At 37.0% G+C, this 16,472-nt stretch overlaps 1 protein-coding gene across 1 annotated transcript in view; it reads left to right on the forward strand.

Moving 5' to 3' along the window:
- The window catches only part of TARBP1 (TAR (HIV-1) RNA binding protein 1), a 60,803-nt gene that overhangs the window by 5,066 nt on the left and 39,265 nt on the right, over positions 1-16,472 (forward strand). Inside the window, 8 exon segments of the mRNA XM_020886108.2 lie at positions 429-498; positions 2,607-2,755; positions 5,063-5,115; positions 6,354-6,451; positions 8,963-9,098; positions 9,726-9,822; positions 10,908-10,997; positions 12,170-12,311. Of these exon segments, the coding sequence (XP_020741767.2) occupies positions 429-498; positions 2,607-2,755; positions 5,063-5,115; positions 6,354-6,451; positions 8,963-9,098; positions 9,726-9,822; positions 10,908-10,997; positions 12,170-12,311 (835 nt within the window).

Raw genomic sequence — 16,472 nt, forward strand, 5'->3', positions numbered from 1 at the left:
AGAGCGTTGAACCCTGAGCTGGCTCTATGTCTAAATGTGTGGCCTTGAACAACCTGAGTGACTAGAGAAAGCATTTCAGTATTTTTTCATCTTTGTAATATTGGTGTTATCAGCCGTACCTGCTTCCCAGGACAGTTAAGGATTACATGACATAATTTATGATATTCTATAAATGTAATGTTACTGTAACTATGTTCTAGGTTATATTTATTAGCTTTGCCATACTCAGTCTTACTTGAATTTGTATGATTTAAAAACTGGAAAAATCAGGCACCTTCTGCACATTTTTTTGCATGGGTGTGGTGGGGTCAGGGAGGGTGGAGGTTGTGGGGGGAAGAACAGAAGAGTGACTTATATAAATATGTAACAATACTTTGGTTTTTAAAGGTGAATTTTCATTTCCTATGGCTTTTTGCTTTTGTTTTCAGATACATGTTATAAAGCCAGTTTTACCAAAGCTAAACAGTCTGTTTGAATATGCAGTGTCAGAGGAAAATGGTAATGGTTGCTTTTATTTTGACTTTTTATGGCACATCATTTTCTCCCTTATTTTATAATTAATTCTTGTTCATTGTGGAGAATGTTATATGAATATATAAATTCACTGCTACCAGGAGACAGCTGCTAATATTCCAGATACATACCTTGTGAATTAATTGTTCATAATTTTTTTTCTTACTCAGCAGTATATCTAAGTGCACTTACCTATGTCCTTAAATAATTTAGTCTTTGAAAATTTAGTTTTAAATGGCTGCAGAGTTTTCTATAATTAAGAGGCATGGTAATTTTATAAACTTATCATTATGGAAAATTTCAAACATTTACAGAAGGAGAAGAGTTTGTATGATGAACCCTATCACCTAGCTTCTGCAGTGATCAACTTGTGGCCAGTTTCTGCCTTATATTGCATGTGGCCTCACTTGCTCCCTCTCCATCAAATGATTTTGAAACACATTCCTAGACAGCATATCATTTCATCTGTAATTATTTCAGTATATATCCTTAAAAGATAAGGACTCTTTGGTAATGTTTTATGTATGGTGTATTATTCATTTTTTAATAAGCATTGTTTGGTATTATATATACTAACTGCTTTTCAGCTTTGTTCTCTTAATATATCTGTTTCAGTGTTAAAGTTGCTTTCTTAGAGTTTCAGCCATTGTTCTGTAGGTTGGACTTCTGGGGAAAGGAAAATTCTAAGATACTATTTTAAATATAGTTTTTAAGTCCTTAATCAGTACTATATTTTGAGGGCTTTTTAGGAGAAATAAAATGAAACTGGAGCTTCCTAAAATTATATTACGAAATTAAGTTTAGATAAATGAGACAGCTAAATGCAGGCTAACGTTTGTATTCATATGAATGATGAAATGCTGCATTATCATGTTTACACATGAGAGTTAACCTAGGCAAATGGGTTTCAGTGCCTGCTTTAGATAATTACAACTTTAATAGTGTGACCCCTTAGGAATTGAGCTTTATTCAGCTGATTGCTATGGTTGTTTTCTGATACACTGGAATTTTTCACAGACCATAAGAATCTATAGTCCCACCTGGGGCTAGAATTTAATTAAATCCTGTTGTGACTTCACTTACGCATTTACTGTTAAAGTGATTCTCTTATTACCACATTTTGCCCACAGCTCTCGGCAAAACAAACCAAATAGCAGTGACAGATTTTGAAAGATTACCACTGCCAAAGAATTGAACAAGCATCTTGATGTAAATAACATACAAAAAGGGACCGGTTTATCTATAGAATGCTATGAGTTTAAAATGCTGAATTTTTTTCCTGAAAATGTTAAGGATATTTGAAAAGAGTTAAAGTATCCCTAAGGTACATACTTATTTCATTTTTTGTTTCTCACTCATTCATGTATTTACTTAATAGATGCACACTTAGTGTCCAGTACATACTGAGCACTGGGGTAAGTGGTGAGACAGAAGAACCATTTTTCACTTGATTTTTGGTCTGTTTTCCAGGGAAAAATGGCTTTGATTATAAAGTTCTAGACAGACAACAAAGAAGTGGCAGGAATGGAATGCTAGTGAGGCCATTCCTTGGTGAGGCAAGCAGCCGAGGCCTGCCTTAGGGGTGACTCAGGCCCTGAGGTGGCAGCGGCTCCGTGGGGCAGAGGCCGGACTAGTGGGGCACACTTGGTGGTGCAGGAGGGGTGGCCTGAGGCTGGAGTAGTTGTCAGGGGCAGTGTCATGCCTGGTTTGGATTTTGTTCTGGGTTTTGAGAAGCCACTCAAGGGTTTTAAACAGAGGAGAGACAGTTTCGGGTTTCTGTATGAAAAATGGATTGAAGTAAGGAGAGAGAATTGGTTGAAATCACCCCAGACCTGAAGTTCCAACCTGCTTGTGTGTAGTCACATTTAATTTTGTACACTGTAGTCACCATGACATTCGCTTGCAGTCTTTCTAAATGAAACTGAAAATGGAAGACCCAATACTGAAGTTCCTTTGGTTATTCAGTAGTTAAACACCTTTGAACATGATTGTTGTAATGAAGTTAACGTGTTTGTGTGTGTGTTTTATTTATGAATATAGTCTGTGGAGCAATGTAATGTGAGAATCAAAGTCAACTTTGTTTATTTTCATAGGATGCTGGCTCTTTCACCCATCCTGGCATCTGTGTATTTATAAAAGAATGTTTGAAAGTGAAAATAAAATCCTGACTAAAGAAGGCGTTACCCATTTTTTGGAACTGTATGAAACAAGGACTCTTCCATTTTCACCAGAAATTTCTGAGGTAATGGCAGCCTCTCCCTTCCCTTGAAGATAAGAGGCGAAGGCACTTGTTGTATTTTATGTGATCTTCAAAAGTATATACTGGGGCTTGAAAATCGCAACTAACATTTTAGAGATTTGGTGAAAACAAACCCTATATCTCTAAACTAGGCTCTCATACTTGGGCTTTTTCTACAGGCTGCCTGCATCATTACCGTGATGAAAGGTAGTCCTTTGTTATCTGTATTCTGAACAAAAGTCCGCAGCATGAACCCTGGGATAGAAGTCTGTTAGATCACAATAAATGGAAAATTCTGAAAGAGTTGGGAATACCAGACCACCTGACCCGCCTCTTGAGAAACCTATATATAGGTCAGGGAGCAACAGTTAGAACTGGACATGGAACAACAGACTGGTTCCAAATAGGAAAAGGAACAAATAGGTCAAGGCTGTATATTGTCACCCTGCTTATTTAACTTATATGCAGGGTACATCATGAGAAATGCTGGGCTGAAAGAAGCACAAGCTGGAATCCAGTTTGCCGGGAGAAATATCAATAACCTCAAATATTCAGGTGACACCAGCCTTATGGCAGAGAGCGAAGAGGAACTAAAAAGCCTCTTGATGAAAGTGAAAGAGGAGAGTGAAAAAGTTGGCTTAAAGCTCAACATTCAGAAAACTAAGATCATGGCATCTGGTCCCATCACTTCATGGGAAATAGATGGGGAAACAGTGGAAACAGTGTCAGACTTTATTTTTGGGGGCTCCAAAATCCTGCAGATGGTGTTTGCAGCCATGAAATTAAAAGACGCTTACTCCTTGGAAGGAAAGTTATGACCAACCTAGACAGCATAGTGAAAAGCAGAGACATTACTTTGCCAACAAAGGTCCATCTAGTCAAGGCTATGGTTTTTCCAGTGGTCATGCATGGATGTGAGAGTTGGACTGTGAAGAAAGCTGAGTGCCGAAAAATTGATGCTTTTGAAATTTGGTGTTGGAGAAGACTCTTAAGAGTCCCTTGGACTTCAAGGAGATCCAACCGGTCCATCCTAGAGGAGATCAGTCCTGGGTGTCCATTGGAAGGACTGATGCTGAAGCTGAAACTCCAGTACTCCAGCCACCTGATGTGGAGAGCTGACTCATTTGAAAAGACCCTGATGCTGGGAAAGATTGAGGGCAGGAGGAGAAGGGGATGTCAGAGGATGAGATGGTTGGATGGCATCAGCCGACTCGATGGACATGGGTTTGAGTAAACTCCAGGAGTTGGTGATGGACGGGGAGGCCTGGTGTGCTGCGATTCATGGGGTCGCAAGAGTCGGACACGACTGAGCGACTGAACTGAGCTGAACTGATACTCTCTCCATGGTTCTGAAGCACTGAATTACTGCTCTTTGTCTAGCGATGCTACTCCTCTGGTTCTGAGTCAGTGAACTCCTGTCTGCTGTATTGAGCAGGGGCTGCCTTTTGAGCTATGTTGTTAGAATGTGTACTTCCACTTCTCAGAAATCACACAAAGTGATGACACTGTGAGAATTACAGCTGTGATTTTAAGTCCTGTTATGATGACGTGAGTTGGATGATCACAGACTTAGGAACAGTAATTTACCTCTCATTTAGAGGTGACCTAAACGTCCCTAATTATCCAAGTACATGTACAGTGCTTTAGCATGCATCCTTTTTCTACATTCTCCTAGCCTTCTTGCACTTCCTGAAAGCATGCTTTTGTCTACTGATGTTTTCGAAGATATACTTTTCCCCGTTTATCGTCCAGGCATAGGTGCTTAAATTTTCTCTTGGGTATCTTTCTGTTTTTCACTGAAGTGAAGTTGCTCAGTCATGTCCGACTCTTTGCGATCCCATGGACTGTAGCCCACCAGGTTCCTTGGTCCATGGGATTTTCCAGGCGTGAATACTGGAGTGGGTTGCCATTCCCTTCTCCAGGGAATCTTCCTGACCCAGGGATCGAACCCAGGTCTCCCGCCTTGTAAGCAGATGCTTTGCCGTCTGAGCCGCCAGGGAAGCTATCTCATTTTTCACTAGTCACTACCTTTATTTTCTACCACGTGTCCCTTCTTTGGATTCCTTTCTTCCTTCTCAGCACAGCACATGCTCTCTTAGTATTCCATACATTTTTATCAGGTTGGAAAGTTTGGTGTAATACCTGGGATTAAGGTATCCTCCAAGGCTATCATAAGTCAGCCTGCAGCATAAGAGATTGCTTATGACAGCTCTTCAGTAGCCCTGCATAGGATGTACGGTTAGGGCAAGTTGACTTTTCAAAATTACAGTTACAGCTTAACATCAAATTTTTTTTTCCTGTTTTTTTTAGTTTATCATTGGACCATTAATGGATGCACTTTCAGAGAGCTCTCTATACAGCAGGTAAACATGCATTATCTTTAGCAGCAATGCAGTAATGTGTATTTGATTATAAATTTAACATGATTATTAAATATGACCAGATTGTTAAAAATGCATTTGGTGGATAAATATATGTTGCCTCATAGACATTCAGCTTTTTCTTATCATGTTGTCCCTTCTGGGTTTGTGATTCTTCTTGTCCTTCTAGTAGTTGTATCTGGTGTTTCTCCTTTTCACCCATCATTTCTTGGGCTTTGGGGAAGGACACCTCACATAGGGACTTTCTTTCCCTTACTCCTGACTTCTGCCCTCTTGGAATTTATGGTGCCTGCAGTGCAGGAGACCCAGGTTCAATCTCTGGGTCGGGAAGATCTCCTGGAGAAGGAAATGGCAACCCACTCCAGTATTCTTGCCTGAGAAAAACCATGGACAGAGAAACCTGGAGGGCTTCAGTCCATGGGGTCACAAAAGAGTTGGATAAGACTCAGTAACTAACACTTTCACTTTTGCTTTATCTAATAGAAAATACACTGACAGTCAGCTTCTTTAAAAATTTTAAATCAACCTGTGCTAAGTTATATTAATACTCAGTCCTATTTAATATCAAAAAGGCTTGATTTGTCAATTATTTTTATTTTTCAAATAACTCAGTACTATTGAATAGTTTTCTGAAGCAGACAGCTGGAGAGCAGTAAAACCAACTTGGTGGTTTCTGAGAATTGACAAACACTTTTATCATGAAATGCCTTCAATTTCCTCCCACACTAGTGTGTTAAGTTAACAAATGATGTTTCTGGCAGAAGCAAAATAAACAAAAATAAAAGTGTCTTTAGTAGATGTTAGCAATTAAATGCTTTTGCAAAAGTGGTTTATTACTAACGTATGTCTTTTACTTAATACTTAAAGATTTTAAATAGTATGTGTTAGAAATAAATATAATTTTACATTACCATTTCTAGACTTTTCTTAAATGATACTATTTGGCAAGATTGATGCACATGTGTCAGATTAAGTGTCATAAAAAGGATATCTATGCCTGCTTAGTATAACCTGTTACTAACTCACGTCAGTTTTTCTGGCATATCCTGATGTTTTCGTAATCAGAGGGATTCTCAGAATTTTACTGAAAAATAAAATGCAGGTTCAGAAGAAGATGGTTTTATTGCTGAAGGACGTTTGAGCCATATTGCACTTAGTTTCAGTATGCTTAATTGTCAGTAGATTTTATATATTTGTTTTTTAACCCCCTTTGTCTATAGGTCCCCAGGCCAGCTGATAGGAAGTGTTTCTCCATTGGGACTGAAATTACAGAAGTTTTTAGTCACTTATATTTCTTTTCTTCCAGAAGAAATAAAGAGTATGTATCAGTAAAGAATTTCCTTTTAACTTATTAGCTTAAATTAAAAATTTTTTTTAGAATGTTGATTATAAGCACCATCCTACTAGGAGATTCCTAGGACTGTTATAATCAGTATTGTCAAACTAGTTCCTTTTTTTCAGGATAATGCAAATTTTGTCAGAATTATACAATTGTCCATTGAAATTGAGTACACACTTTGACCTTTGTATATAGCATGGTACCAGTATTGGAATCTGTAGCATGGGAGTGATTATGGAATATATACTGCAGTTTGCCATTCTTTCTAAGTATCTATTCAGTTTCAAAAATGAGCAAAATAAGTCAAAGAAAAAAGGAACCTGGGCTTAGGAAAAAGTTATAAACAGAATATGCATTGTGTCAAAATTGTTGCTTTATACATACTTAGAAAGATTAAAAAAGAAGAAAAACTTTTTATAAGACCGTGTATCTTAGGAACGTCCCACTTCTTCAGATTGGAGACCGTGTTTCTGATGAGCTCTGTTGGTAAGCACAGCATGGAACCAATGTTGTCTTGTTTGCTGAGTGGCAGGATTTCCTCTACTAAGCCTTTTCTTCATTCTAGGCTTTGTGATATAGAAAGTGACCCTGGCTATGAAATATATATATTTTTTCCTTTTGCATTAATATTTAATCTGCATATAGGATGAACAATGATCAATGGTAATATGTATTCAAAAGTCAGGAAAGAAAGGGAAAAGATGGCCGTCTATGTATCACAACCTTAGATTTACAGAAAATTGATTGTTTTGGTTACTTTTTAAAAAATTAGAGTGGAAAAAAAAAATTAGAGTGGAGAAGGTAACTGCCAGAGCCATTCTTTTGTTTGCTAGAGTTTGGAAGTTTATAGCCGGGGGGTTAATTTTCTGACCACATGGGCACATCCTGTGTGTATATCACAGTGTGAGTGAGATGTTGGTGGTCAGCACCCCGCAGAGTCTGAGAGCCTGGTATTTGTGGTTGTACCAGATGCATGACAGACCCTTGTTAATGTGGTGGGTGAGTGAGAAATAGAAGCTTGACAGTTGCCATCTTCCTTGTGTCCTGAGAGAGGCGTTAGGCAAAAGATGGGAACTTAAATAGTCCAGCAAGAATGAGAACAAGTAAACTGTCTACTTACAGGTTTTACTTTGTAATTTTTTTCTGTCAGTGATTCCCAGTGAATATATTAAACATACCTGGTTTTGGGCTAGGCATTTTGGGAAATACAAAATACATGTCATATCTTTTCAGAATTGTCCAGTGATTTCTTAAAAGATTTCTACAATGATGATCTGAGGAAACAGACATTTTCATTGACTGTGTGATTTAAAGACCCTTAAGACATCACACATTAGCAGAGAAAGCAGGATAGAGCACCATCATTGTGTATCTCAAAATAGTTAAAGTAATGATAGTGTTGGTAAGAAATAGCCTGTGAGAAAGAGCTAATATTACTGTTTCTAGATTCCAGAGGCCAGATACCAATGGTATTTTTCTTTAACATTTCCAACAAAAGAATGGTTTCCAACAGTAAAAAATTTATCTTTTACCTTAACTTAAAAATAATATATATATGTATATATATATATGTAAAACTGCTTGTTATCAGAGTATGTACAATATAGTAGAATACTCGTCTTACTAAAAGGGAATGAATTTGAAATAACATTGATTTTTTTTTTTATCAGCTTTATTGAGATATAATTCACACACCATAAAATTTACCCTTTTAAATTGTTCAGTTCAGTGGTTTTTAGTATATTCACAAATTTGTACAACCATCACCACTAATTTCAGAATATTTTCATTATCCCCAAAAGAAACTCCGTGTCCATAAGTAATCGTCTCATTTTCCGTCTCCCCTAGCTTCTGTCAGACACTAATTTATTTTCTGTCTCTATAGATTTGCTTATTCTAAACATTTCACATAAAAGGAATCATATAATATATGGCCTTTTATTTTATGTCTGGTTTCTTTTTGCTTAGTGTAATGTTTTAAGATTTACCTATATTGTAACATGTATCATTCTTTTTTGTAGCTGAATAATAATGTAATAGTAATATTATAGATACTTCACATTCTGTTTATCCATCAGTAGATATTTGGATTGTTTCTACTTTTAACTACTAATAAGAATTACTCCTGTGAATATTCATATACAAGTTTTTATATGAATATAATCTTTCACTTCTCTTAATTATACACCTAGGGGTGGAATTATTGGGTAATTTGATAACTCTGTTTTTAATTTTTAGAGGAGCTACTAAACTGTTTTCCACACTGACTGTTCCATTTTGCATTCTCACCAGGAATGTCTGAGACTTTAGTGCCTCCACATCCTGTTAACACTTGTTATCATCTGTCCTTTTGATTAGAGCCATCCTAGTGGGTGTGATGTTGTATCTCATTATGGTTTTATTTGCATTTCCCTATGTGGTGTCTGATGATTTGAGCATCTTCTCATGTGCTTGTTAGCAACAGTGATGTCTTAAAACTTTTTCTTTCAGGTAGTTTCCTGTTAAAATTTATTCAGAAGATGACAAGCAGACACTGGTGTGCTGTTCCCATCTTGTTTCTATCTAAGGCTTTGGCAAATGTCCCAAGATGTAAAGCCCTAGGTATAGAAGGACTTCTTGCCCTGAGGTAATTTACTCTTCTGTATATTCATATGTGGTTATTTGTCATAACTTTCCTTAGTAAATTAAGTTTTCTCTTCTGCTGTAATCCTTGGTGAGTGGTTTTAGTTAATATTGGCATCCTGATTTTTCACTCTTAATTTTATAGAAGCAAAAAGCAAATAAAAAAATCTATTCATGGAGATTTCCCTTATGGTCCAATGGTTAAGACTCCACACTTCCACTGCAGGCGGCACAGGCTCAATCCCTGGGTAGAAAACTAAGATCCCACATGCTGTTGAACTTAACTTTGTTTTATGAATTACTAATTTAAATGTTATTATATGCCATAATATATGCTGTTAATTTTGACCACTTTAAAATAAGGCCAATGTTTTTATTAAATATCAACATTAATTACCAATTATTTCCAAAAATGCGCTTTGAAAGTGTCTTGTTAGTTTTCAAAGATTCTTTTTCATATTAAAATTGCACTCTACTAGAGGCCTTACTTATTTAATAGCTTTGCAGCTCTCCTGACAGTGACTTTCTGTGTTAGAAAGTGTAGATATTATAAATCAAGTTGTCAGTAACTACAGATGATCACAATATTCTCTGAGCCCATGGGAGTGCGCGTGTTTTCCTGCATCCTCAGGGACGTTCTCCAGTGCACCATGATCACACATCAGGTCCTGCTGAGAGGGGCAGCGCAGTGCTATCTCCTCCAGACGGCCATGAATCTGGTGGACGTGGTAAGCTGGTCTTTCTTACTCACGTTAACTTCAGTGCGAGAGTCTTTCTCAGTGAGCGGGAGTTCATTAAAGAGTTAACACAGCAGGCCTGTGATGCTGCCATTAGAAAGCCCTGTTCATAAGATTGGCCCTTGGCTGGCGTCTGGAACCTGGATTTCGGGAGGGCTCCCGCCATCCCAGTACCGTGCCTGCAGGGTTCATGAGGACAGTGTGACCTTTACTGAACACCTGCTTTCCTTCTGGGGCTCTGGAGTTGTAGGTGCTGTGTGCAGGCCGTGCGTGAAAATACTGGGCCCTGGTTCTCTAAGCAGCCCTCCTGGTAGGCATTTTACCTGTTGGTAGGGAAGCTCGCGACCGTGCTGGGAGAGCTTTCTTGGAAGCTTTCACCTGGTTTTCTCTGTATTTTTTCTGTACATCTTCCAGGAACTGGACATTCAAAGAACATGCTTATTCTATTTTTCACAGAGCTCTAGTAACACACTATTGTTGAGAACAGGGGTCAGCAGACTTTTTTGTGAAGGGCCGGATTGATATATTTTAGGTTTTTTTGAGTCATACAGTCTCTATTACAGCAACTCAAAAGCAGCCGTAGACCATTTACAAATAAGGGGGCTGTGTTCTAGTAAAACTTTACTCACAAAACAGGCTGGAGTGACTTTGCCAACCCCAGACTTAGAGCAGGGTGTCTTAATTGCAGATGTGTGACCTTAAGGGAATGAAAAGATTTGGGTGGTTTTCTGAAGGCTGAGGGTTGTGTGTGTGGGTTTGAAAAACTAAGATTCACTTTTGATGTAAATAACAAGTAATTTCTTATAGCATGTTTCTGGTTTTTGCTTTTAGATTGTGACCACCTTATCTCAGAGATAGTAATCTCGATTTTAGTAATCTTTCATATTATATAATGGTTAGCTGTTTATAATCAAACTCTTCATTTTGAAAGTTGAATATTTCCCTTTTAAAAATATAGCTCTTGGTTTAACTAATAGTATTCTACTTTAAATAAAATGCTAGACTGGTTTTACAGTGATGTTCATTCAGTTAAACGTTCGTAAATGAGCAATTTTTTAAAACTGCCCTGCCCGCAGGAGAAAGTGTCGCTCTCTGATATCTCAGCTTTTCTCATGTCAGTGAGACAGGAGGAGTCCTTAGGGCGAGGAACCTCACTGTGGATGCAGGTGAGACTGAAAATAACGATGAGGTCTTTGAAAACTTTGTGAAAAATTGCTTCCGGTTGAATTCATTACTGGCCTTTTTTGTTATCTGTCAACAGAGGTTTTTAAAAATTGTTTATTTGCTTTGAGTGGACCTAACCAATAATGCTATTAGAAGTGGGAGAAGTGGGAGACAGAAAGTGTTTGAAATAGAGATGGAACTATTCTAGAGAAGATAGTGTTAGTGGGCAGATATAGATTCCAGATGAGATGTGTTGGGCGTACTGGTGATGTTAGACTCAACAACAGCGACACAAACATGTACTGAGGTTCCTAACCATGACATTTTGGTGATCCGTGATTCTTCTGACTTCTTGCATCTCGCTCGTCGTGAAACCCTAAATGTCTTGCAGTGGATGGAGAAAAGTCCTGGCAATTATGAGTGAAGTTGGTATAAACGTTTGCTTACAGATTTTTGTGTGACCATAACTTTTTAACTCATTTGAGTCGGTTTCAACATATAATAAGCATGTGTTTAGTTTTTTTTTAAGAAACTGCTTTCCATATCCATGATTCCTCCATGTCAGGATCATGAATCATGAAATGCCATAGTATTTACTATTGGAAAAAAATCCACATGTAAGTGAACCTGCAGTGTAAACCCATGTTGTTCAAGGATCAACTATATTTTAAAATGCACATATGATAGAAGATAAACTTGCAAGGAGGGTAGGAGCTTTCCTTATAACTTGTATTTCAAATTCTACATTCTCTCAAAAATAAATCCTTGTTTTAGTATATGAAGATGAAATGAATTTTAAGGTTGTAATTTGTTTTACATAATGTGTTATTATTCATAGAGATGTTCTTTACAACACCTTATCAAAATGTACATTTTATATTAGATGTTTTAAAAATTCTTGCCTGTTAATGAAGTTTATAAATTCTTTGAGGAGTTTAGAAAACACATACGTATGTGAATATACTCACATACATACATACATACATATGAACATTTTTTTCTGTATGAACTGTGTGTGAAGCTCAATCATGACAATAAACATTCTGTTACTTTGTTGTGTTCAGTTATCTAAATTCAATTTATTGTGGAAGAAAGAAAATTAATTAGGGAAATTATCAGCCCTTTGTTCAGTTAGACTTTCAAAATAAGTGATAGTAACTGTTTTCTTTTTCAGCTCTGTGATTGGTTGCGTGTTAACGAAAGCTATTTCAGGCAGTCCTCAACTTGTAGCTCTGTTGGACTTCACGAGACTTCCTCTTTAAATGCTTATGTCAAGAACCTAGTGCAAGAGTATATTAGGTCACCTGCCTGGGAAGGTAAGTCTGAGATCATTTTTATGGACTGATGTAACCAAAACATTTTCTAAGAACTTTCTACTGTTTTTTCACATTGAAAATATATGCCAAATATATGCTGATTTACGGATGTCAGACTTGTATTTCAGCCAAATAATGTGAATAAATGTTATGTAAAAATACTGTTTTCTAACTTGCACTTTATCTATTGTAGAACTTGAGATTTTAAACTGTCTTAAATGTTTTGAGAAACTAGTAAGTTGTCTAAGTAGGAATTGAACACAAATAAATTTATTAATTTATTCTACAATTACTGAATCTTTGTCAGCTAGATTTTGCAGATGTGTGTTTGAAGCCTTTTTAGTGGAAATATTTGTAGATAAATATGTTTATCTTTTGTTTGTTTTCAAAGCATTACATTTAGTGTCAGCTGATTATGAAAAGTAATTTTAGAAAAAAATTATATTTGAAAGAACAGTTTTGTTGGTTTCTTTTTTTACCAGATACTTAACAAAGATCAAATACATTGAGGGAAGAACTATTAGCAGATTCATTAATTAGGATTCTTTCTACATTTCTAATGCTTCCTCATCATTAAAGTCATTAGTGATAATTTGGGTAAATGGCGTCTTTGAATTTAACATGTCTTCAATTTCCTAGCTTTGTCTCAGACCAAGTCATTTTCATCTCCTGATTTCTCTAATCTGATTATGGAATAGGTCTTAAATGATCAGATAATTATCCTTCCAAAATACATGAGTTTATCTGTTTGTCCTTTTCGGAACGTTTTGCTTTTGTGTTTTTTTGTCTTTATTGTCTAGTAAGTTTACTGTTACTTGGCCTATAAAAGTGAATAAATTTTAGTCCTTACTGGAGGGAGCATAGATTAAACTCCCTGAAATATCTATATAACTTGTCTTAAAACTCAGTCTGTAACAGCATCAGGTCTGACTAAATCATTCAATATTGGATAATGTAAGATTTTTAGAGTTTCTTCTTTAACATTTCTGGGACTTAAACTGTTTAATATAATTTAAGTTTTTAAAAAACTTAAATCTCAAGTGCAAAGGAGGTGTGTGTGTGTGTGTATGTGTAATGTTTTTGTTTGACTCTTAATGCCCTTGGCTAAGTGCCTTAATACAATTTTAGTTTGATTATCAATTACTGGGCAGTTTTCAGAACAAGGCAATACATTCCAAAGCAAACAGGATTTAGCTTGAATTTTTGAGCATAAAATACATGTAACATTCAGATTTGTTTTTATAAAAAAAAATCATCAGCTCAAACATTTTTTAATCAAATTTTACACCTAAAGTAGTTTTTTTCTTTGGGTTTCATATGGTCAGTATAGCTAGATTTTACACAGATTATTCAACAATTGTATGTCAAGTGTTTTCAAAGTGCCAGACACTGGAGTTACAGAGATAAAAGATATGTCCTCTGCCCTCAGAGAACATAGGCCAACAAGGGAATTGATAAGTAAACAGCTAATCTTAACACAATGCTTTGAAAGCCATAAGCACTGGGATGGGCCCCAGGGTCAGGGCTACTGATCCAGAACTTGTAGACCTGTGGGGGATCAGGAGAGGTCACGGATGAGGTGACACCTAATAAGTGAATAGAAATTAAGGTGGAAGGGGAAGAGTACCCTGCAAGGCTTGGATGAAGTTACATCCAGGGAGCTTGAAAGCAGATAGACATCCATCAGTGTCTGTCTATAGTATGGAGCCCAGGTTGGAATGGTTAAGAGGTGGTTAAGAGAGGATGGATATATATTCGGTAGCTATATATGTACTATATCATATATATGATATGTAACAAAACAATGCAGCAACAACTAAAACCACACAAAACCAGCATCATCAACAAGCAAAAGTGATGGAGCACTTTCAGAGCAGGTTTTCTGAATCAGAGAAAGTGAGACAGTTCGCAAACAGCAGTAACTGTGTGTCAGAACTTGGAATTGTTGAGATCAACCAAAAAGTGAAATATATTGAGAAATTTGTACTTACACAGTTCATCAGAAAGGGTGCCTACTTAAAGTATAAGCAAGATACCTGAAGATAGGAGAAATCCCAAAGTAGTATAAACTACAGCTGTACAACCAGTTTTAGAAACAGCTTATTGACATGTAATTGACATACATTAAATTGCACATATTTAAACTTAATACAGTGTGATGGGTTTAACCTCTGTGTATTGCTTATGAAACCATTAGCATAGCAAGATAATGAACATAGCCATCACACCCCAGTGTCTTCACGCCTCTTTGTTACCCCGGCTCCTGCTTTTACCTGTTCCTCTGCATCCACAGACCACCCTGACATGCTTTCTGACACTAGTTTGCATTTTCCAGAATTACAGTCAGTTTTTAGAATTCGTAGTAGGGTTAACTTGCATTAAGATGACTAAAGATAGCCAGTGACCTTTCATTTCTTTAAAAGCGTCCTTGCCTATACTTTTCCAGCCTCGGTGAGAGAAGAGGGAAAGGTGTAAAGAATTCTTTGCCAGTGGTTCTCAGAGCATGATTTCCAGACCGGCAACATCGACATCACCTGGAAACTGTTTAGAACTGCAAATTCTCAAACTCTGTCCCACACCTGCTGAAGCAAACTCTGGTGTGGGGTTTACCCGCTGTGTTTTTAACAGGCTCTCGGGGAATGCTGACCAGGCTGCGGTTTGAGACCATTGTTCCGCAGCCTGGCTTTCTCTTCGTAGGGCAGCAGAAGGCTCAGGAAGAACTCTGCCAGAGTGCCCTCCACTGAGTGCTCAGGCGCTCCGTTGTTACTGACCTGGTCCTGTGGCTCTCCTTAAAATCAGGAATCTTTAAAAACCCACTAAACTGATTTACAACCTTCCCTTTCACTTATCCAAAGTGAAAAATTGTCTAGGACTTCAAAAAGTGCCACTGTGATTGGAAGCATTCTCAAATAGCACCCCTACCCTACTCCCACCTCCTGGAAGGTCAAAAGGTATCTCATTATATGATTGCTAGAAAATGTAAGGAACTGAGTAGCATATTGGTACTTTGGTTTAGTCTTCGTTAATGATGAGTTTTTAATATGTAAGTGTGGGATATAACGGAGTAGGCAATGGCAGCCCACTCCAGTACTCTTGCCTGGAGAATCCCAGGGACAGAGGAGCCTGGTGGGCTGCTGTCTGTTGGGTCACACAGAGTTGGACATGACTGACGTGACTTAGCAGCAGTGGGATATAAAGCACTAATGTGAGTAAAAAGGGTTCAGAGAACAAGTTTCAATAATTCACTCATAAAAAACACGTAAATTTAACCTACTAAATTATTTTGGAAAGCACCAACATTTAGATTGTCTAAAAAATACACATTTTTTATTGACCACTAAATGGTATTTATAACATTTTAAAAGAATAATATACAATAAAGTTTATTCTTTTGTTGTGTTTTTAAACTAAATTATCCTCCATGCAAGTGTGTTTTTAGTATTGTCTGTCTTCTATACTATTCTAACAAATTTGTATCAAAATAAATTACTCCCAATATATATTAGGATATTTTAAAATATGTTTTAAGTATTTGAACCACTGGTCTGGGAAACTAGATTAACTAAATTTTTCTTGGAAATTGAGGTGAAGAGTATCATCTCATGATAGAATGAAAAGGAGCTCTAGCTATGATTTATTTTAGTTTACCTGGCTTTCAGGAATAGGAAAATACTGATTTTTATCATTTAACCATGTTCTTCCAAAAATTGTTTTAGAAACTTTGCATATATTACTTAATTTTTATAATAAATCCAAGAAAACTCACAGGTTTATTTAGTTTGATTTTGTAGAAGATGACCTAAGCTTTCTGAGAGGACAGTTGGCTGTTCCAGGCTCCCATAGCTAATAAGCAGGGTACCTGAGGTTCAGACAGGAGTCTGAGGTGCCAAAGCCGTTGTTATCTATCCACTCCATCCGCTTCCAGTTCCATTTTAGGGAACTCTCACCTCTCATCCAAGATGCCGGAATTGCCTCTTAACCAGTTACCTTGCATCTAGCTTTCTCTATAGTCTCTTTTCCACGTTATACCTAGAAAAATCTGTCTAATATACAAACTTTGATCTTACAGAAGTCTTCTCCCCTTCTTTGTATACATTCACTTTGACCTGTAGTGGCTTCCTTTTGCTTTGGGGATGAAGACAGAACCTCTCACATGCCTGT

The sequence above is a fragment of the Odocoileus virginianus genome, chromosome 7 (genome assembly GCF_023699985.2).
Source record: "Odocoileus virginianus isolate 20LAN1187 ecotype Illinois chromosome 7, Ovbor_1.2, whole genome shotgun sequence".
NCBI classification, from domain to species: domain Eukaryota; kingdom Metazoa; phylum Chordata; class Mammalia; order Artiodactyla; family Cervidae; genus Odocoileus; species Odocoileus virginianus.